Source organism: Netta rufina (genome assembly GCF_964035555.1).
Source record: "Netta rufina genome assembly, chromosome: 1".
In the NCBI taxonomy this organism is placed as follows: Eukaryota; Metazoa; Chordata; class Aves; order Anseriformes; family Anatidae; genus Netta; species Netta rufina.
Window position 1 is genome coordinate 152352436 of NC_140123.1, and position 23204 is coordinate 152375639.

Consider the following 23204-nt stretch of genomic DNA (forward strand, 5'->3'; position numbering starts at 1 on the left):
TTATCTCACCCACTGTCCTCAAAAGCTTTGTGTGTGTGGCTGGAGAGGGAACGGGATGTGAGCACATCCACGTGGGAGGGCACGGAGCTCCTGGGGAATGCCTGCGCCCTGCCTACATGCCTGTGGTGCCTGGGGGACGTGCTGTGGAGGTAGGAGGAGATGTTTGGCCTCACACCCCTTTTAGCCTGCGTGGGTGCCCTGTGACATTCACAGGACAGGGGTTGTTCAGCCTCCTTACTCTCCCACCTTTTACTGAGCCCCAAACCTTCCAGGCTGGATTTTGGCACCAAAATGTGCTCACAGAACATAAGCACCAAGCGACTCGCTCCAGAAAATCAAACACAGCTCGGTGAACATCAACACTCCTACAAACGGCGTCACATCTGCTTCCTCTGGTGCACCCTTCCAGAGAGGCAGGAGCACCTCTCCACTACCATAGGATCCTTTCAGAAACAGCAGGCGTAAGCAAAGAACCGCAAACCGAGGGGCGGGGGGAAGGAGGGCAGGAAACAACAATAGAAGAACCTCTTTTTTTTTTTGAAGATTTAATTGTAGGCACTGGGGTTTCCCCCAGAGCTGCAGACCTACCTTTGAAACCTGCTGCCGCCTGTGAGGCCGGGCCCACACCCCCCACGCAAGCCCGCTTACACATGCATGGGGAGAGAGAGAGAGAGGAGGATATCTATTTACCCAAGCTCAAGGTCTCCTCAGCGATCAATAATTTGATGCCATGTCTCTTCAGCTTGGCCTTTGTCCCACACCGGTCTGCCGTGGTGGGTCAGCACACCCCGTACAATGGCTGGCTTTTTTTTTTTTTTTTTCCTGAAATGGAGATTTTGAAGGCTTGCAGGGGGAGAAGATCTGCAAGGGGGGAGCCTGGAAAAAGTCAGGCTAGGAGCACCTCCAGCTGTAGTGAGAACAACCCAGGAGGCTGGCGCAGGCAGCTTATGTTGTCCTCCCCAGGGGACGAGGAGTTGCTGAGCGACTGTTGTATGTCTTAGCCACCCTCCTTGGTCCCATTGGGCGTCGGCAGGCAGAGATCCTCAGCACAGGGATGGAGCAGCCCCTGGCTGACAGGCGTAGATGTCCTGAAGGAGGGAAGATGGAGCTAGACAGCGGGTCCAGATCCAGCAGCGGTCACGCAGATGAAAGCAAAGCACGGTGTCTGTCAGTCCTGACCTGCAATGCTCCCTCTGGTCTTCTTGGGCTCCTCACTGCTCACCCTCCTGACATGGGGCTCCCCACACTCGGTTGTGCCACCTTCCTGCAGCGTCTGCTGTCTTCTGTCCCCGGGTCCTCCCCACCTGCCTTGCTGCACTGCCTTCTGCTCACTGCCCCTCGGTTTTCACAAAAAGCAGCCGTGCTCCAGCCAGGACAAAGTAAATAGAGCTATCCTGTCAATAAAGCAGGGGGAGAGGACACACGGACTACTTTTGACCTGGGGCTGAGCTCCAGCCAGTGGGGTTGGTCTGGGGACAAGCTCATTTGGGCTCATTTTGGCAGCTGGGCAGGGGGTAGCTGCTCCCAGCTCCGTCACCATTTCAGGTTTAATCTGGGACTCTAAGAAGACCAAAAGTTATTGCTGCAGTTACCTTGAGTAGGATTCTAGTAGAAAAATGTTAAATGTAGATGAAAAGCTTCAGCGTTTGACTGGGAACGTGTCGATGTGGTTATACTGACTAACTCACTGCTGTACATGTAAGAAACTGAGGCATGCAGTGACAATAAGAAATGCTTTCAGAACTGCCTAAGAGACTGAAGGGACTAGATTTCATTTTCAGAAATGGCTTTGAGCCAGAATTTCCCTAGATAACCGAGGACTAGCTTCATCTTTGGGCATATGTGTATACTTATATGGCTTTCCTGGACTTACACTACGAGGGCTTGCCACAGTGGGTCAGTACCCAGCGGAGGGTATTTCCCAGAGATTTTACCTTTTTGTATCCATCCTTACTGGAAAGCGGCAAGTTCCTTCCCTGGTGTTTTCAGCAGAACAAAATATATAGTATTTCAATCTGATCTATCTCAGCAAGCATACCACATCTATCACCGCAGCCTTTTGAATCAACCAAGGACCCAAAATCTTGATCAGATCTCACTTCAGAGGAATTCCTTTGCTGCAAATACCCTTTTTACCTCCCATAGTGAAAAGAAGGAAGGTGAGAATGATGTTGCCTATTTGTAAACGAGGCATCTTGGAAAGAGGCAGATGAGATACGTGACCGCTATATTTGTTGTATACAGCTTAAGATAAGGAGAGGATTCATGTATGGGGCGGTTAGCTCGAATATCTTCCACACAGCACTCGAGTTTAGCTTCGGTATGACTCTGGTACTGCTGGACACTGTCATCTCTCTGTGGTTTATCTCAGCACCGTGTTCACATCAGCCGTGGAGGGGAACGCTCCCCTCTGTGACATTTCTGAAGAGCCCTGGGGTGCCCAGCAGAGAAAGGGCCCCATATCGCTGAGTGTTATGCCTTGGGTATTCATAACCTGGGTTACTCACGTATGAGACCACATGACCTTGTCTTCCTGGAAGAATGGTCCGGTTATCACCACATCTTATGTTGAGCGCTTCCTGCCGCTCTGTGTCACACATTCACACCCTCCGGGGCTGCTAATGCAGTGCTAACAGCTTGCCACTTCGAAAGCTGTCAGCATTTTTCACGGGGGGGGAAAAAAAATACCCAGCCAGCAGGATGGTCCTCAGGGGCTTGCAGCAGGATCACTTCCAATTCTGTTTCCTGGGGATCAGGCAGAGCGGAACATGATAAAGACATTTTTGCGGCACATCTCTGCAAAACTGTCTTCTTCTCATGGCAGCAGCTGAGGGATTCACCTCTTTAGACCATCTGCTCCCCCCCTTCCCCAAGCCTGCTGTGCTTATTATGTAGCTAACACATTTTTCCTCCTTTCTTAAACATGGACGTGGCTGTGTAAGTGCCCAGCCATCTGTGCAGTGGATCTATCCACCATCTCCCCCTGAAACCTCAGTTTGAGCTTAGTCCTCCTTGCCTGAATTTTGAAGCTGCCCCCCAAACCTGCTGAAGTTAGTGGGATATGTGTCGTTCACTACAAAAGGCTCCTGGTGATATACTCACTCTTGAGTTCTCCAGGTAAATCTTTTTACAAACAACCCCTTTCTGTGCCCTGGCCTCAATATTACCTGCCTACACGGTGCTCCGTCTGTTCTGGGCTGCTTCCTGGCACTTGACAGCCTTGGAAGTGAGCTACCCCCTCTTTTAGGTGCCTGAGTGCCTTGGGGAAGGGAGTCGGAGTGAGACTAAAGGTATATTGGTCCCAACAAAGCTTTGCCTAGTCCTCTGTTTAGAAGAGCTGTTGATCCTTTCCCCCCACCCCAAAGGGCAATAAAACACCATAGATTCCGTAGTATTTCTTTTATTTTCCAAGAGGAAAAAGGGGTGGTTTTATTTTTATTCATATTCATCTTAGCAGCAAGAATAATTGAGAAGCTTATGGAGATCTACATAGGGACAGGAGAGCCATCAGTGCAACTAGGATCCATGGCCTATGTAAGATAGCAATTTGCCCATCAGGGCAAGGGATTCATTGTCTCTTTTTGAAGTTCATCTGCAAAGAGTCTCAAAGCACAGCAAATAGCTGGGCAAGCCTCGTGCTGGCTTATTTGGGACACTGTGAGGCTTTCTTTGCCTGCTGTCTTCTGAAGACAACGGAGCAGCTGACGTCTTGAGGCAGGTGAAGAAGCTGATGAGAAGAGGGTTATAGCTGCCCCAGCCCTCTCAGCTGCAGGCAAGCTCAAGTCCTTTGAGCAACTCTTTTGAGGTGAAATCCAAGGCAGTGGGTGCCCCCGTAGCTGAGATTTCTAATGACATTCAAGCTGCACAATGCAAGGTCAGGTAACAGAGTGGGACTGGGAGAAAGCAGAAGATCCACATTTCTACAGGCAGAGGTAAGGAAGAATTAGCTCCGGGTGATACTCAAAGAAATGACAAAAGTACCAACAAGTTTGATATCCTTGACTTTTTTTTGATGTAAAAACTCTTAGAAGAAAGATCTTTAGCACAGGATTGGTATTTTCCCACTTCTGAATAGTCCAGAAATATAGCAAGAGAACAGACAGACAGTACAGACGTTGAATGCAGGAATGGATGGAAGCAGAACAGCATGCCTTGCTTTGTCTTACTACTTTTCTTCTGTGGTGTTTTGCTGTTTCTGAACCCAGATCAGCAAATGCAGAAAAAAAAAAAAAAAAAAAAAGTAGTCTTTGCAATCCTTATTTTTTTGTGAGTGGATTGAAGTTTTCTTTTCAGCAAAGGTGCTGATTTGTGAGTTACTTTTCTAGGCTCATTTACCACATCTTTGCCGCTAAATAGGCAATGGTTTCCCTTGAGCAATGGAAGGAATGGGCAGCACCATTGCAATGTTTTCCACTAATACAGGATGTGGGATGAACTCTTCTGCAATCAGCTTATCACAGTCAAATAACTGTATTTTGCCAGCAGGGCAGAGAGGCTTTCGATTTCATGAAAAATATTGCAGCAAGAATGGGAAATTGTGTGCATTCTTTTCACTGCCATCATCAGACCTAGGGGGAAAAGTGGGGGGGAGGGGAGGGGGAAGGGGATTTCCCCAGTATTTTTAACCCAATAATGGGGATTTCTTTTTACACTGCACTGCTTAGACAGCTGACACAGTTCTGGCTCTGAGCTAACCTTAGAGATCTGAGTCTAAAGCTGGTCCAAGCGGTTTAGAATGTACTCTGATTAAAACCCCAAATGGGGACATAGAGAAAAAAAAAAAGAAAAAAGAAAAGAAAAAAAAAAAAAGACACCTTTGGTCAGGCAGGAGGAGATGTCTTCATTTTGTCATCAGCCCCAGCACTCATTGACCTGAACAAAATCCCATATCCACCTCTTCGAGCATTTCTCCCGCCCATGAGACATTTGTAGGCTGGAACAAGGGAAATGGAATATGTGGCCACTCAGCTTCAAAGTTGGGTGCTGTTATCACACCAAGATGCAGAGCATGGAAGTGCCAGCGCAGCCTCTTACAGGGAGCTGGGGAGAAAAAAAAAAAAAAAAAAAAAAAAAGGAAAAAGCTACTGAGATTTGGGATGGCACCTAAGCAGTGTGGGAAAGGGCTTCTATGCTACCAGATCCAGTAATAGCAGAGAAACAGATTCAGTGGTGAAGGTGAGTCCTTGTTGTTCTGTATGCCTAAGAATCCCATTTCTTTGTCTCTATTAGGTGGTAGCCACTTAACAACTTTAAGGTGTCTTTATTATTCTCCATGCATTGCTTTACTAATCACTAGCCCAGTTTTCCATGCAAAATGTCCTCTCATTTGCAGTGGTCTGTTTCACTGATGTTTTATCCTTGGGACTAGTGATACCATGGTAGTCATCCATGAATTTACGCCTTGTCCGGCCTATTCCTTTTCTGGTTTTGCATCCCTCTTGAGTATCCTTGTTCTTCAGCCTCATCAAAGAACAGTCATAACGTCTTTGATACTGAAAGCTACATTCATGCTCTGAATGGAAAAATGTCCATTTAGCCTTCCACGCCGAGAAGGCCTTTCCCATCTGTAGATTTCCCCCAGGCAGATCCTAGACAGAGCAATGGTTGTATTGGCTTTGGAGGTCCCTCAGAGAAAGATAGGCACCGGTGTTTGGGATCTGGCTGGGGAAGGCAGTTCTGCAGGGATTCTCATCCTGTGCTTGCCTTAGAGATGTAGGTTGAGGAAGGGCAAGGGTAACATGTGCTTCTGGAGCGGCGGGATCAGTCGGAAGGCCTGCCTTCCCACTCCCCTCCATCACGCTGGCGGTATTGCTGTCATGCTGGTCTGGTGGGTCAGGAAAGTCTTTGTCCAGCTGGCACAGGGCCTCAGCAGGTTGTAAAGGAACTTTGTCAATCACCTTCTCATCCTGCCTCAGAACTGGTTTCGGTGGGGTGCTTTCACTTGACGGGAAAGCTGCTGAAATAGCCACAGGCCGCTGGGCTTCACCTTGTGTCTCTGTCACAAAGGAACTGTTTTGGAAGCCCTGGATCCCCTTGAAGCAGTGAAGGAAGTTGTGGGACAACATGGGCATGTCCTCTGCCAGCGTGCAGAGGTCTGGGGAGGGGAGAGCGTGGTAAGACTCGCTGTCCTCGCTGCCACTGCCCTCCTGGGTGAAAGGCTCGTACGTGAAGTAGACCTGACAGGGCTCAATCTCAAAGGAGTTGGGGAGGTGGAAGAAGAAGTAGCCTTGGTTGGTGAAGCAGCTGGACACAGAGTGCCCACTGGTTTCTGCGGGAGGATCAGGAGTCAGGGGTCCCTTGGAAAGCAAAAGCTGGGCTTCCTGGTCATTCTTCTGCATCACCTCCAGCACAGAAATTTCTGGGGTTATGCTGTTCACGCAGTACGAAGATGAGGAGAATGGGGAGGAGAGCCATTTCTGATGGGGAAAAAACATAGGAGAGAGACTGTTATGCCCAAAGTATAATACAGTGAGGAACAAAAGGCCTCCCCCTTGAGCACCCACACCAATTAAGTGGCCATTTCTTTGGTCAAGCAAGAGTTGCAGGAGGTGTGGGAGGGAGATTCACATCCATGATGTCTCATCTGCAGGGTTTCGGAGGGAGTATATCCTTCTGTCACTTTAAAATTAAGAGAAGATATTGCAAAACTATGTTATGAGACTTCTGGGTGGGGAATGGAGGATGGAGGATTAAACTGAAAGAAAAGGAAAAGGAAAAGGAAAAAAAAAACAAAAGAGAAAGGGAAAGGGAAATGGAAAAGGAAAAGAAAGGGGAAGGGGAAAGGGAAGAAAGAAAAAGAGAAAAGAAGAAAAAGAGGAAACGGAAAAGGAAAATGAAGAGGAAAAGGAGATAAAAAGAGAAAAGGAAAAGGAAAAGGAAAAGGAAAAGGAAAAGGTAGGTCTCATGCAATCTATTCCTACATGCTAAAGCAGTGTCTAATACACCTACATGACTGCATGCAGCTTTCTTGTCTGAACTGTTCTTCTAAGCCCCTCGTGCCTGGATTTCCACACAAGTTACAGCCTGCAGCATATCATTATCCTTAAAAATACACCGATTTTGATAATATCCTACTTATTTTCATTTATGGCCAGTAAAGCATTTTTTTTGTAGTTCTTTCTACACTAGGGAAGTGTCTCCGGTGCCCGCTGCACCTTCCTCCCCCACACTCTTCCCTTGTAGGTTTAGCTTTCAAAGGCTTTTTGCACTAAGGCTTTTCCAAAGCTTTGCTGTCCTCTGGACTCTCTGCAGCTTGTCTCCACCCTTCTCGAAGCAAAATATCCCTTGGGATCACCTCCCACGTCTTGCATCTGATGCTCCCTTTAATACTGCACAGAATGGTAATTGTCTTCTTGCAGCTGCCCATACTCAAAGAGAGATTGGGGAAGGGAGAAAGAGGGGGTGGAGAAGGAAGGGAAAAAGAAAGAAGAACACAGAAAATAGCTAAGTGCCACCCAAAGTGATGGTAATTAGCAATAGGAGAGGAGGTAGGGCTCACAGCCAGAAGAAGGGGACCACAGCAGGAAATCTGGGCAGCCTAGGGCAGGTGGGGAGGGACAGAAACAGGGTGGAAGGGGATCTGAGAGGCCAAGCTCCCTCCCACAGGTCCTTTATATTCGCTCAAGTTCTCCTGTCAGGGGAGCAGTTTGCTGAGGTTTGCGTGGTTTGCCGTTTCTCGGTTCTGAAATTAGAGATGTATCAGCCGAGTGTCAGGTTTTAGGTCAAAAAATAAAACTTGAGCAGAGAACCCAGCAGCTGGTGCTACAGGCACATGAGTTGCATGCGCACACGTAGGTCTGAGGACCTGGTGTCTGCCCCAGGCATGTACAGCTGCACCCTCCTTTCCCTCGTTTCTCCCTAATAACCACTTGGATCCATCCCCAGTCCCATACCTGAATGTCACCTCCATGAACAGAGACGAGTGGGGGAAAGAATTTCTTGGGGTCTGGGATGTGGATCCTCAGAATCTTCTTAAACCTTGAGAAGAGAGGAGATTGAGAAATGAAGCAGGGCCTGATCCTGACCACTCTGGGATTGTGATGGGAATAAGAGAGAGCATTGCAGCTCATGGGAGCAGGAGAAAGGTAAAGTAAAAACAAGCCTGAGGACCCTCCTTGTGCATGAGTGGCCTGAAATGCAGCAGCTAAGAGATGAGCGACAGAGATAAGCCAGATAAACCTGATTTTGGAAAACACACTCCAATCAGCCTTTTTCCTGGGGAAGCACAACCAACAGTTCACAACCTTCCCTACCTTGGTGGTCACCTTAGCTTTCTCCATTTCCCCCTGCTCCATGATAGATCTGGGCAGCTCTCCCTCGTTTCCCAGGTCCAGCTACTGTGAGCTGCCCCCTTTTGGTTTTGCTGCCCCCACAAAGACTCAGAGGACCCCGTGGTGTGATCAGGACCACCACTGGAAAAGCTGTGTCACCTCTGTCTCTCCTGTTAGCAGGATACTCTGCGGTACAGCTAGTACTTACTGGACATGCAAACCTATCTGAGCATGTCACGCACCAGCCCAGTGACCTCCGCTTTACTGGAACCAGTGTGTTGTCATCCTGAGGCAGCATGAAGTGATCTCATCTGCTCCTCAGTCCCTCAGAGAGGTCGGCTGATCCCGTCAGCTCTTTGCTGAAGCTTTGCTGTGGGATGCTCTGAGGAGAGACCCTCCTGACCTCTGGAGGCAATCAGTGTACTCCCTGAAGCATAAGAATTTGCTAGTTCTTGCATATAAACTATTTTACATCGCTGCAGATGCTATTTTTATTCGTGCACATCTAATCCTTCCTTGGGTCTTACCTCAGCATTATCTTCCATCCAATCTCACAGGTTAACTACCCTCTGTGGAGAAAGGAGGCCTTTTTCTCTCTCTGTTTGCCATGTAGCTAGCACTTCCTCACCTTTGTGTTATGACTTAAGGTAAAACAGTGACTTTCTCAGTATCCATCTCCTGTTAATATGCTTCTCCTTCTTTCCTTCCAAAGAAGCCATCCCAGCCTCTGCTGCCTTCTTCCCTGAGAACACTTCTGCCACCAACACCAGTGACCTGCTTCTCTGTCCCTGTCCTGAGATGAGAAAACCTGAAGCCATTTCTAACCTCACCATGCTGACAGGTCACTCTCTGTATTACTGCAGTGGGTAACCTTGTGAGATACTTTCAGTCCTGACTAGAAGTTGTGTTTGCTGTCAAAAAGAAGAGATCTTTAAAGCATCACATAGATGTTTACCAGCATGTGATGAGACACTTTAGGAGAAGAACTGTACTCCTCACTCAGGAGTTTTCCTGTAGATCAAATACTACCCATCCTCACCAAATACTACCCATCCTCACTGAGCTCTTGCTGGAGTATTTAAGAATGTCATGGTACCTAGGCTTGCTTTGTCCTCCTCTCTGAGAGAGTGCCCAGCTCAGTAACCTATTTTTTGAGAGGTGATTTTGGTGCATCCCTGCCAGGGAAAACCACTGTAACCCATAGGCAATAGAAGTACAGAGGCATCTATTTTGAAGCCAGCCAGACCATGGCACTGGATCTCAGGAGTATGGCACAATATGATGATAGTGTTAACATCATCTTGGGTGGTGATGTATCTACTCAGACAAATGTCAGCTTTGAAAGCTTGGGTTATGAACTGTATATTTGAGTCCCTCTGTATGCTGAGTAATGCCAAATAAAAAATAAACCAGGTTATGAGAAGATGCACAATATACAGGAGAGCAACAAAGAGGAAAACTTGACACTCATTTACCATTTCAGGGTCCGTAAGTTAATAAGGAAGGCAGTCCCAATGATCACGAAGATGCACGTGCTCACTATAAGAGCTGGCAGAACTGGACGGGATGTTTCTGCAAGATGAGAGAGAGAGAGGGAGTTGCTATGAAAAATTAGCCAGGATTTTGGAGGTAGGATCTGCAACTTTTCCATGTCTGTTCAAACTGATCATGTTATTATAATATGCTGTTAATTATAATAATATAATTAATATAATATGATACACAGGACAGATAAAGGAGTTCATCTCTGTTGTGTAGGATGCCAAGAAAGGGAGTCCTAAAATCAGCTTAATTGGGCTTGGGGAATTGGAGTAGCATTGTAAGTCAGTGGGGAAGTAGAGTCATGGGGTTCATGGGATGGTTTAGAGGGCAGCAGGGCCAAGGATGGAGAAGTTTAGGGGTCAAGGGACTAGCCTCTTTATTAGGATGGGTGGAGGAAAGTTTTAGGAGGCTAGGGAGGTTTACAGCTTTCCGCCATATGCTGATTTTGGTACTTGGGTTGTAGAGTTAGGAGAAAGAGACTGAATTTCCTCACTGAAAGCTCTGCCAGCACTCTTCAAGCTTTTCTGGAATCATCTTAAACTTTTGTTAATCCGTCTCTTTCACACATCGCCCCAGGGCACCTTTACTTAGTCTTGCTGTTCTGGTGCCCATCTCTGCGTGCCACCCCCATTTCCCTCCATCCCTAGTGCCCCTTGGTCTGGGCCTGCAGGGTAAGGGAGCAGAAAGAGATAAAGGAGACAGTTGTAGAGAGTCCTGTCTTTGCCTGTCCTTGGGATGCTACCAAGATCACTTTGCCTCCTCTGGCTCTGGTACCCTGGTTATCTTTGGGTCTTGGTTGCTGTGACAACCGGCTGCGGCTGTATCCTGTTCATTGACATCACACACTGTCAGAATTTGATCGCCACAGCAACACAGTGCCCTTTCTAAACATAGCTCCTCTGTTTATACCAGCGCTAGGCACAACAGGGAGGGACCGGGCAGGGGCAGAGTGGGGGTGATGCAAGGGGAATAACCTCTAGCTGCTTATTTTCTGGAAAAGATGTGACGGAGCACACAGCCCGTAATTCACAGAAGTGACTCGCTCAGGTCACTATTATTTCAAGGATGCAGGTACCCTCCATGCTCTGGCTCATGGTAACGACTGGTGCATATATCATCAGTCCTTTTTGGAAGTGACTTACACACATATAAGTCTCTTTCATTCTCCCCGAGGCTTTCCTTCCTAGGCTCTGGTTTCATTGCATTTCACTGATCAATGACCGCACTGAACTGGCCATGATTTACACCTTGTGGATTTTGCCTGGCCTCTGGAAGTCAGAGGGGCTGCTGCCCTTTACTTCGTTGGAGTCAGGGGGTCTTCGTCCTTAAGCCCTGTTGAGCCAGCCTGACCGAACAGATTAGGAGGGACTTCATTTTTATTTTTATTTTTTATTGCTCTTCGGTTAACACAATCCTCCCTACCCATCTTCCTCCAGCTTCCCAGCCTGCTTTGGTCCTTCTGCTTTGTTTTCTCTGAGTTCCCTCTTTTCCCTCTATGTCAGACTGCCTGACTCTGATCCTTACCATCAGCGTCTGTCTTCCACAGTATTGTCTTGCTCCAGTCACTCCACACGCCTTTGTAGGCACTTGAGTTACTTGGCTTTGCACGGACAGCTGCCTCATATTTCAGGTTGGGGGACAGTCCCTCAAATACCACCCACATCTGGTCCTGCTTAATGCAGAGGGTCTTGGCTTTCTGGAAGAAGGGCAAAAATAGAGCATTATCAACATCCTGCCGTGGCTCACAGAATCATGTATCAATCTTTCCCAAGCTCTCCGAGTGGACCTGTCTCAGATCCCTCCATTTTGTGCATTGTTTTGTCACACTGAGGGATAAATCTTTTTAATTTTGTACTTCTCATCCCTTTCAGGTCTACCCTGGAGCTGTCTAGACTTCTTTTGTGACAGCACTAAATAAAACAGGGTTCCTGTTTGCCTCCATGTCATCACCAAATGCTGGCAGCAGGTTCTGCAGACAAAAAGGGGTGAGGAAGTAATCCCCTCTCCAGATTCACTAAAACTTTTTTCATTCTGAGGGGAGATTTCTATAAGGTAGACCAGGATTCAAATGGTGACACATCCCAGTGCCCTCACTCTGTACTCACCTCCCAGGACTGACTTGTGGTTCGGTACCGCACTTGGTATTGCCGCTCCCCATTCAAGTAGTGAGAGGAAATATTCAGGCTCCATGATAAGTTGTAGCTGTTTTTAGCTTTGTTAACCAGTTGAAGATTTCCTGGAGGTCTCAGTTTTACTGGAAAGAGAAAGAGAGCAGGAATGACACCAGTGCACTACCTGTAACAAGGCTCCACTGGAAAAACCCATGTCGGTAGGGTTGGGGCCTTGGCTGAGCTCACAGACTCCAGCCATCCATGGCCAAGTGAGATGCTTAGAGAGTTCCCCCTCTCCGTTCCTCCTTCCTACCCACTGTCACTGGTGACAAAAGGCCTGGGACTGCATTAAAGGCAGCTTGGTGAGCTTCCAGTGAGAGTGGCCAGAGCAGTCAGTGCAATCCCACCTGGCCATACATCTTATCTTATCTTGTAGGGGTGATCCACAAGGCAAGTGTATGGACAGGAAAGGATCATGGTTTGGGTGACAACTTCTTCCCAGCTGCACTTTCAGAAAGCTACAGTCACAAGGGCTGGAGTTACATAGACTGTCTGGGGTGAACCTTCTCAACCCTTGACTCCAGACAGGCCTTCTTATGCCTCACATTCCAGCAGCTCCTTGGATTTTTCCTTAAGCCAGGTAAACATCCAGCAGAAGAATGACCCAAGCAGATATATATATATATATATATTTTTTTTTCAGTTGGATTAGTGAGTTGAATCAATTCAGCAGACTACTGCTTGCCAAAGCTGGCTTAAAGGAGGGAGGAACCATGTAGTTCATAGGAGGGATGGAGCAGCAAGACTTTCCCTTCCTCCTGCAGCACATAGTTTTCAGAAGGTCAGCTGAGCTGACGTAGCCTGCTTGAAGCCTGATCTCCTAGGACAAAGCACTGTCACTCAGCTGTGTCCCAGATACAGGATGGCATAGGAAGTGGCTGGTATGACACTGCACATTAGAGGTGCATGGCGCAGAAGTCAATGTGGTCTGTCCGTGCTTATTATAGCAGGGGACAACAAAAAGAGGTAAGACTGAAATCTGCTACGGGTGTTGCATGGTTGTGGATGGGGAGAAGAAACTGGGTGTCACTTTGTGGGGACTTCAAGACAGAAGAGAACTCACTGTTTGCAAGTGGACTGAAGTCTTCGAGTCGTGCAGGTGTAGACCCATTCTCTCCAAGCCGGCAATGTACAGACATGTTAAGACGGTCTGCAGTAGTGAAGGATTGAGACTGCAAGGAAAATTTAGCATTAGTGACACTGAAGCCTCATCAATCACCATTCATATTTCTAAGTATTGCCTGCACATAAGCGGTTTAGGAATACTTGACAATAAATATGGATGACACTTGTGGTTGAAAGGCATAAGCCTCAGTGGTGAGTAGAGGAACCAAAGATTTATGCTTGATGTGGTTGTTTTTTTTTTGTTGTTGTTGTTCACTGGAAAGCAGGGCACAAAATATTTTGGTATGCTATTTTAATACGATTCCTGCATGTGCTGATTAAGCAGGAAAGACGGTACTTTCAGTGAGTGACATCTATTGAGACAAAATATTTTGACTAAAATATTTCATGTTCATCTGTAAGGTTGCGATAATATTGATATATTACTCAATATCTATATATATTATATTATCTATCTATATATATTATATTAATATAAATATTACTCATGAAATGCAGTGGAGTTACGATGAGTCGATATAACATGGTTCCACAATGATTCTAAAGGGCCATGTACATCACAAAGTATTAAATAAGAAATAGGTCAATTAGCTTGATTGGAAAGAAAGGAGTTTGACAGCGTAGTTTTTGAATCTGTTTATGAATCCTGCAATTTGTCTTTGCACATAATATACAAAACTAAGAAAACCTGGCTGTTGTTAGAACTGGGTATGACTATCCCAATAAGGAGAATTAGCTTTTTTCTTTTTCTTTTTCTTTTTTTCCCCCTGAAAATACAGGAACTACAATAATTCCTGAATATGACTGAGGGATGTACCCAATAAGCCTGAAAAAAAAAAAGTTTGATTTAAATAAAGAATAATAAGTAGGGGATTTGCATCACCATTGGCTTCATTGGTGTGCTGTTTTGCATCTTGTATTTGATGCGATTAACCGAGTTCCTCAGTAATTAATAATTTGGAAAATGGTAATGACCTCTTCAAGGAAAAATGAGGTCCAGAGGTGACCTCAGAGACGATGATTGTGGCCATCCTTCCACAGAGGAAGGGATTATGGCCAAACTCAGATAACGGTGATGGGGGACACCGCATATGATCTGTCCGTCCTGCACCTCTTCTGCATGTGTCAGGACAACACGGCCCCACTCACAATGAAGCCAGTCCCCAGTGCAGGACAACATGCAATAAGTCCAAGCCCAGAACTGGAGTCAAGGATCAGGTCTGGGCTTTTTATAATACTCTTGGGTGTCACATTCTTTATATGCCTCAAATTGAGAAACCAACCTTGTCATTAGCCAGGATATCCTAGATGAATAGATGAATTACTCACGTTACTGTTTTTGCTGAAGGTCTTGATGCATCTCCTCAGTTCTGTTGTGTGTTCTGCCTTAAGTAATTCACAATGTTCCTTGAATTTTTCTGGTAAGAAAACTGACCTGGATTTTAAGCAGGAGAACACCAGTGAGCTGGGAAGTCTGTTTTATATGTAGTCAGATTTTATCTAACTCTAAAGGCCTTTCAAAGAACACTGCATCCTACCTTACTTGCTGAGCAGGTTACAGCTAGGATGTAATCCCACTTTCCCTCCCTACTACATCACTCAGACAAGTTTTATGTGCCGGCACATGAAGAGTTAATGCATCCCAGCTTTTCAATGCCAGAGATGATAGGAGGTTTCCAAACCTCTGGCTACCTCCTCTGCTTCCTGTTGATATGGGAGACAGATGCCTGTTTCTAGGGTTTTACACATCTCTTTCAAGCCACTGACAGCCCTGTAGCATCGCAGATGCCAAATGAGTTGTATCTCTTGAACCAGGTCACATCCCAGCCGGCCAGGACTGTACCCCACACTTGGCAGTGCTGTGCCATGACCCCTCTTCTGCTCTGACAAGTGTGGCTGGACAGGCTAAGCTGAGAGGTGGGAGAGTGTCCATGTGGTTGGAACTGAGGGGACAGCAGATTGAGCTGGCTGCTCCAGCCACAGGGTCAGACCAGACTTGCTGGTGTCTTTGCCTCAAGCGTTCCTAGAGAAGACGGCTGTAACCCTACCCTCTTTGGGGGACGGTGGAAAGAGTTCTGGGGGACCGAGAAAATTCATTCTTCCACTGAGTGGTTTACTTCAATGAGAAGCAAAATAAACTGGTCACACAAACCTTAGATGTCCTAGAGCCCTGGTCAACCAACGGCACAGTTCCAGAGCCGGCCTAAATTCCAGATCCAAACTTTTTGACTCAATCCCATAGGGCAGAGAAATATTTGGCTGTCAAGGTCCGTGTAGCAGACCCCAGAGCGCATCTGCCAATCTCACCCCATTGGAGATGTCTCTGCTGATGGTCAGGAACAACCCACCTACTGCTAGAACCACTCTGGGCCTCTTCTTATACCGGGCACCCGGGGACGCCCTGGGTAGACCAGTAACTCTTGACTCAAGATGTCACACATGGAGACCACAGAGAATCAGCCAGCATCCACTGTGGTTCTGGCCACACATCTACCGCTCCTCTGGGAGATACTTGGAAGGGGAAAACATCACAGAGTGGGAGAGGTGGAAGGGCCAGGGTGGGCTATGGTAAAGGGAACAATATATTCCTTCATGTACCGTTGCTCAGTGTGCGACTTTCCTGAAACGTCCAGTCCACCCTGGCAATGGGCAGATGGCCTCTGTATGATTTCAATCCCACCTCCTTCTGCCCTCATCTCTACACACCCTCCTTTTCAGATGAAAATACCCTCCAGTCCAGAGGGTAGCTACCAGGGAAGAAGGATTTTTGGAAAAAGAAGCACAGACAATGCTACAGAGCTGGAAGATGAGCAGTGCTAGGCAGTTTGGGACCCTCAGATGGCAAACACTGAGCGGTGGCCAGCATCTGCATACACCTGGGGTCAGACAGACTTCAAATGGAAAGCCCTCATCTGTGTGATTCCACCACACTGGGCCTGGGGAGGGAGAGCCTACACTGATGTGAAGCGCTAAATTTTCCAGGACACTTTTAATTCAAAGTATCATCTTTCCTCAACCTTTCTGGTCACCCACCTTTCAAAAAATGGTAGCTTCGATAAAATCTCCAGCTGGCATGGTGCATCGGCAAGGTCCCTGCCTGGGGTCCAGTCGCAAAAGATTGCTGCTCGCGAGTCATACCAACAAGCAAGACTGGAGGTACCTGCCAGCAGAGAAGAGATGGACAGCAACGTGGCTGAATTAGCAATGACTTTTGGCATTAACAATCACCCCAGACAATTCTGCCACATCCCAAACTACAGACAGAGTCCTCATCTGGATAGCTGTCTCCAAGTAAGAAAGGCAGAACCGCTCACTTCTTCAACTGCTCTATGTCCTTGGAGGTTGGTGTGCTTGTAAAAGATCTTTAATTATTGCAGCCTCCTCCAGTTGTATGTTACAACACAGACATTGCACAACAACACACCACAGCCCAGGCACTCCATCTGACACCCCTCTGCTTATCTAGGTGAAGAGCATCACTTCTTACCTTGCGTAGAGACCGATGCCAGCAGGAGAGGTGTGAGGCTGAGCAGCCAGAGGTGGCACAGGAGCAGCAAGTAGGGATTCATCTGTACTGAGGACACACTGAAAGAGAGAAGACCCCCCCGCAACACAGCTCAGCAATGAAAGTTAAGAAGTTGTCATCCCATACGAGGTATCCAGTGTCCCAGGGCTCAAAACTGGTGTCAATCTTCCAGGCTCAGAAACTCATATTCCTTCTCCTCTGCCTTTCCCTCAGCACCTCATTGCTCTCCTGCCTTGGGGTGCTTTGCTCAGCACTGAAACCATCCACAGTGCAACAGACAGGCTGTTTGCAGAGGTAATGTCTTCTGGAAATGTGTGTGAGTGCACAGCCCTCCGCGTGTATTGTTTCAGGCTGCTTGCTGACTCAGGTAGAGAGTGCTATCGTGGCTGCACGAGGCTGGCGTTGCGAAGAGCTGCTTTTTTTGGTAAGCCCTAGGGCTGAAATCACTAGGTACTTGCTGTGTAAGAGGGCTTTCTGGCTTCAACTATCAGAAAAGTCAGTTTAGGAGGTAGATTTTCAATGGCTTGTTTGGGACTGGGGAAAAAAATTAAATTAGGGGGAAGTTTACCAAGTTCTGGAAAGGCAAAGCTTTCCCATATCATGAAACATTAAAATAATGCACAAATCACACACCATCCTTGCCAAGTAGACCCCGCACTGCCTTGGATGGACATGTGCTTTCAGGTATAGCAGAAAACTCAGGCTTTGCAATTAGGTAGCTACAGCATCCCTCATTCCCCTCTGGCACCCAGAGAAACCCCTTGTCTTACAAAGCCCATGCAGCTGTGTGCTGTACTACACACACAGGGCTTATGGGCTTCTCAAGCGAGCCTCCCCCTCTCCCCATCCACCTGGACACCTGTACCTCGAGGTCTGCCTCTGCCCGCAGGAGAAGGGACCATCCTCACCTCTCAGGGAGCCTGCAGCACAGGCAGGGCTGGGGAGACCAAGGTAGAGAGCCGCTGAACCCCGCTGAGGACTGCCGGGGGAGCGAGAGTGGAGGGTTTTTAAAGGGCTGGCATGAGGCATGATATTGATTCCCGTTGTGATAAAAGATTAGGTTCAGAGGAAGAAAAACAGGACGACAGCGCATTCATAGAGAAAAGGGGAGAGAAAGAGAGAGAAAGCGCCAACGTGGTTGTGAGATGTGGGGTTTGATTTGAGAGGACTGTGGAAAGACAGAGAGATAAATATATGCTCAGCCCTCCCCAACGGCAAGAATCAGTTTGTCAGACCGAAACTCCTTCCAAGACGCTTCTCAGATCAGCCACCCCCGTGCGGGACAGGGCTGGCATCACCCCCTTTACCTTCTAGCTCCAGGCACCCGGCGCTCCAGGCGAAGGGGTCCACGGGGACAGGGCAATGGGATCGATGATGGATGAAGGTGCTGGCTGCCAAACCGGGAGGGGAATGGGAATAAGGGAGAGGGGCTGGGGGGGATCTTCGCTCAGTGCATGTCCAGCCACCAGCCAGCAGTTCTGGCAGGAGAGGAGAGGAGAGGAGAGGGGCAGGTCTTCTGTGGAGCTGTTCCTCCTGTCTGTGCTCGACCTCTCTGTCTTCTCCCTCTCACCTTTGCACAGGAAGCTGCTGCTTGCTTGCCTTGTCAGACTGAGACGAAGCCCTGAAGTATCGAAAAGGCTAGCAAGGCCGAGAATAAAAAGCCCCAAACCACGTCCTACTTCCTGCTGGTAAAGCAATAGGTGCAGAAACAAGGGTGGAGGGATCAGGTGTTAGCTTGCAGTGCTCAGATATACTAGGGACCAGTCTGTAACTATTGCTGGGAAGCAAAGGAGAGAGAGAGAGAAGGACCTGTCCTCTCCAGACACTGTCAAGAGACCCATAGCTTCCTCTTTCAGATACTCAGACAGCCAGGCTCACTCTCAGGGGCTGCACACGTGCACAGACCAATTTGAAACTGGAGTAGGAGTCACTCCGCAGTAGAAACGCTGTGGACCACTTTGTGAAAAACAGCTCGAGTCATTGACCTAAGCAACACCAGAATGAAACCAGCCTCCCCACCGGTGCCCCAGTTTCAGAGGATCCATCCTGGGTCAGAGCTTGAGTGGAAAGAGGCCAGCGCTGCGGCTGAGCAAGCTGGAGGCACAGCCCTCACACTTGCAGATGGTGTGACACCACAGGGACAGCTGTCCCGCAGCGTGCTTACCCGGCCAAACACCCTGCTCACCCCACAGAAGAAAGAAGCCTTCCCTGTGACCTGACCATCTCGGCTAGTTCGGCCAGGCAGCGCGGCCCTGCAGCAGCTGTGGTACCTGCTTTACGTGGTTTGTCTGTTCAGCAGGCCAGAAAAGGTGCAAAAAATATGTCCACCTTCTTCTGAGGGTCAGTGTGCCCTCACCTTCACAGACACAATTCCTCACAGTTCTCCATGTAACATTTGATATTAGAAGATCCTTTCACAACAAGCATCTTCCCCCACACCCTTTGCCCTGCCCTCCCCAGGCAACCCCCACACACAAATTCAAGTCCCCAGCCTGCTGGTTGCCTATTTCACAAGCAGGCGTGCACACACACATATCTCCCCACACACCTCTCTTTTTCCATACACACAAAAAGCTCTGAAAAGCAGCACATTGCATTTCCTGTTTGGTCTGGGCTGTACAAAGATGGCCACTGGTGTGGGGCAGGAAGAGGCGAATCTCCTTTTTTATATATTGTGGTCACCATGCTCTGTACTGCTCACCTTTCTCTCCTACAGCAAGCAGCTCAAGGCCAAAGTTCAGGTCCAGTAGCAGGTCTTGTTGACCAAAAGCTGCAAGGGGCTAATGTCAGCCCCCAGGCTGTTTCTTTTTGAGGACTGTAAGAGCAAGAGGATGGGGCCTCCTGTAACAGCTAGGGGATCTTGGTTTCATGTGGTGGAAAAAGGGTGTGGGAGGAGGATGAGCTTTTAGTCACAGGCAGTCCAAACCAGAAAGTGGATTTCAGAAGATATCAGACCTCAAAAAGAGAGGGTGTCGAAGAAAAACAGTGATTTGAAACCATGTGTGGAGCCACTCTGAAGGAGGGTGCAATGCTGGTCAAGGCCATTCCTTGCAGAGCCTTGCAGTTCAGGTTCCAGCCCAGCATCAAGCACTCACTTAGAAAGGCAGAGGCCTGGAGCACAACACCTTTCTCCTCACCATGCTTGGCATGGTTTAGGAGTCTCAGAGGCATCGTATGGATGTTCTTGCTAGCTATCTGAAGGCCGGCAAGTTATGGCCACCCTCTGTGAGGGAAACATGGGGAATCTGACCAGCCAGCCCCTGTCGAACAGGAGCAAGGGTGAAGATGAGCTGTACGTTCACCTGCCCTGGTCATCACAATGTACCAGTTGCACCTTGGAAGTTCCCACCAGGGTGGAGCTGTAATGGCCCATGAGTTGAAGAAGGGCCAAGAAATGGGTCTCGAGGTCTTGAGGCCTTGAGCTTCTCTTAGCATTTCTGCCAGCACCTGTTTAGATCATATTTGCCAGTCCCAGAGAAATGGCCTATGGCCCTGCATGTCCTCAGGGTGTTGGAGACAGCTGTTGGGCCCTGTGGGCATGGATATATTCTTGGTGGGAGCTGTGAAGGTTGGGTGAAGGGGACTTGTTGCAGAGGTCTGTGTGTGGGGCTTGGGCTGAAAGTGGGAGACAGGACAGGCTCTGTTGATAGTAGTAGTAGGAGCACTGATAGGAGCACTGCATTATAACTTTGTGTGTGGCACCTGCTCTTGGCTTAACCTGAAACTGTTTCCTGGCTTCGAGGGCTTTTCTACACCAAATCCTGGTGCAAGAAGCTCCTGGGGTGTATCACCAGGCCACAGGCTGCAGTTCCCAGGAACTCTTAAAATGAGCACAACTTCCTCTGGTGCAGAAATCGTCCGATGAAGCAATGAAGTGCTCTGTGAGTAACTTCTTGGTATCGCCAGCTCTGCAGCTGCAATGCAGTATTTGTATTAACCATCATTTTTCCCGTTTGTCCTTCAGATGGAGAAATCTGCACCTTCCTTCAGATGAGTGATCTCTCTGGGAAAGAAAGCACAAAGCACCCCTTTATTGCTCAGCTAATCTAGGAAAAAAAATCCCACTGATCTACCCCCCAGCCTACCTCCCGCCTCTTCCTCCCCCATTTTAATGTTTAAGAATCAGATGAGGCTGTTTGTGTACTATGGTACCTGAAATAGTGGAATAGTAAAATTTAACTTGTGCCAGGTCACTAGTGAAGATGGGCAGATGCTACATGTGAAAACAAGTATGGATCTGGTCAGCCAATTCATTGAAGGCTATGTTTTTCTAAATCTGGGTCTCTGCAATCAATTCTTAGGCAGATTTTTGGGGTATCTAGTAAGGACTAATGACACACTGAAGACTTTCTCAATGAGCAATATACAAGAGAGCCAGCTCTCCTCTATCCAGCCAGCTTTTCTTAACGGCAGTAGGGGATATACCTCTTTGACAAGTGAAACTGGAATTGATTGATTTTTTTCAAAATTGTGGGGGAAGGAGGAATGGTCTGACAGATCAGCTAACAGACAGTCAAACACCCATGCATAAACACACAGACTGACTTTAGTATGTTCAATTTCTGTCAGAAACACACTGAGAATATACTAAAGCAACAACTATGTAGAGTAAGACAGGGTTTCGCATATGGGTAAGGTAACACATATGTATCCAGACCCCATCTAATACACATAAAAACACTTGCTTTCAGCATGGTTTTTAGACTTGACTGCCCAGGACATTGCACAACTGAGAACTTGGCACTTTTTATCTCCTTTACATCGACATTGTCAGGAATGGTACCATTTTTAAGTTAAAAAGCCAAGCAAAACCACATTGTCAGCGACACATGCGAGGTGTTCTTGTGATTACCTTCCTGTCCTCATAATGGTGACTGAGGCATGCAAACTCACCCGTGAACTCTGCTGCGCAGTGTTAAAGTGGCAGGTAAAAGTGCGGAGTTGGAGGTTTGGTTAAAGGTGTTGTTTGGGTTAGATCAGTGTGTCAGAAGTAATGTAAATTTTTTTTTTTTAGCCCTCAAGGCTGGGGCAGGCTGATCTTTTTCCTCCCCTCTTGCTTTCATTAGAGCAGAGTGGTGCTGCTGAAACTTCTCATTTTCAGTTGCATGTCCACTGAGAGTCTCTTCAGGATGGCAAAGGTGAACAGGGGAACACTTTCACTAAGTACAGACAGAGTGAAGAACTATGAAGGGCAAAAGTATGTTGTGGCATTGGATTATCCCATGATTTATCAACTCATTAGCTGCGTTCAGGTTAAACAAATCCCTTCCCTTTGCCAACTCTCCAACTCTCTGCTGGGGCTGGAGTTCCAGGCTAACTGGGATGCCTTGCCTGTGGTTTACAAACCATCCGACTCACCAGGGATGAGCTCAGTGGAGGGCTCAGGAGACCCATCTCAGTGTCCTGTCCCCGTGGCCCTCTGGAGTTGAGCAGTGGGAAGGGTTGAGAGCCAGCAGGAGGTGAGGAGATGAGGGCAGAGATGGCCCTGATGGCTGCCAAAGTTTGCTTTCTGCCAGGATACATTATGAACATCTCTAGACGCTTTTAAGGTTATTTTTGGTACTTTCCAAATAATGTTCTTTTAACTATAACCTTTACTTTGAATTTCCTGCCATACATATACATGTGCTTCTCAAAACTACAACATTGTATTACATCTGCCGTTATCTTCCCCTTAAATTGTGGTTCTACTCCGAAAAACGTCTGTTAAAATGGCTCTGCGGGGAACTGCTGTTTATTGTATCAGCGATCTCTTTATTGAATTTTTTCACATTACCAGTCTATAAGAGGCTTTGCTTTGTATCAAAATGGCAACTTTGGGCTGACATTAAAGCATCGAGCTCTTTTTGTTCCTCCTTCTCCAGCATCCCTAGGGATGCTGTTGCTATAGGCTAAATGCTGCCCTCAGGTTAATCTCTGTAACTGTGTTAAAGAGGAGAGGCACTTAAGCAACAGAATTTAAGTTTTGGGATCACAGTCCACAACGGGGTCACCGTGCTGGCCAGAAAGTGTTAAGGCCACCTACACAGCAGACAATATTCCAGTGTTTCTTCCCCTTCCAACTTCTGTCCCACAGAGAGTAACCTGATAAATCTGCCTGATAAAAGCAGAAGACATCAAATATATACAGAGATGAACAAAATGTTCAGGAGCAGGGATTTTCGTGCCCTGCAGGCTGTGTAAGAACATAGATAAAAGTAGTAGGAAGACGAGATATTTGCAGGAGTGCTGACCCACGACAAGTCTGGGGCTGTAGGTGGGAGAGGATGGAGGAGGTGTTCACTTTCCCTCCCTGTCAGTGATGGTCACAGGCCCAGAGAGGTGGAGAAACAAGGGTGGGAGGGGAAGCATGTTACTTTCAAGCACTTTCACTCCTAGCTTGCCTGGCTGTCAACACACGTCTTTAAACTCATGAACGTGAACATAGGGCAATCATGAGATGCTCTCAGTCAGGAGCTGAGCCCTGACTCCTTGCTAGGTTGGTGTGGAGCTAGGCAGTGTCAGGACCTTGGTCTGAAGGGTTGGAACCCAAGTGGCAGACCAAAGAGAGCTTTTAGGTGTGTGTGCCTG

The 23204-nt window shown here is 47.6% G+C and overlaps 1 protein-coding gene across 1 annotated transcript; it reads right to left on the reverse strand.

Annotated features, from left to right (window-relative positions):
* Positions 1–5588: 5588 nt before the first annotated feature.
* IL2RB (interleukin 2 receptor subunit beta) lies at positions 5589–16707 on the reverse strand (the record flags this gene model as incomplete). Its single annotated transcript, XM_084302700.1, has 10 exons — positions 16596–16707; positions 16138–16268; positions 15904–15924; positions 14438–14515; positions 13047–13155; positions 11918–12066; positions 11337–11508; positions 9746–9842; positions 7893–7977; positions 5589–6416 (listed from the first exon to the last, which is right to left on the reverse strand). The coding sequence occupies exons 1-10, from the start codon at positions 16675–16677 to the stop codon at positions 5589–5591; spliced, it is 1752 nt and encodes a 583-aa protein (XP_084158826.1). The 5' UTR covers positions 16678–16707.
* Positions 16708–23204: the final 6497 nt, after the last annotated feature.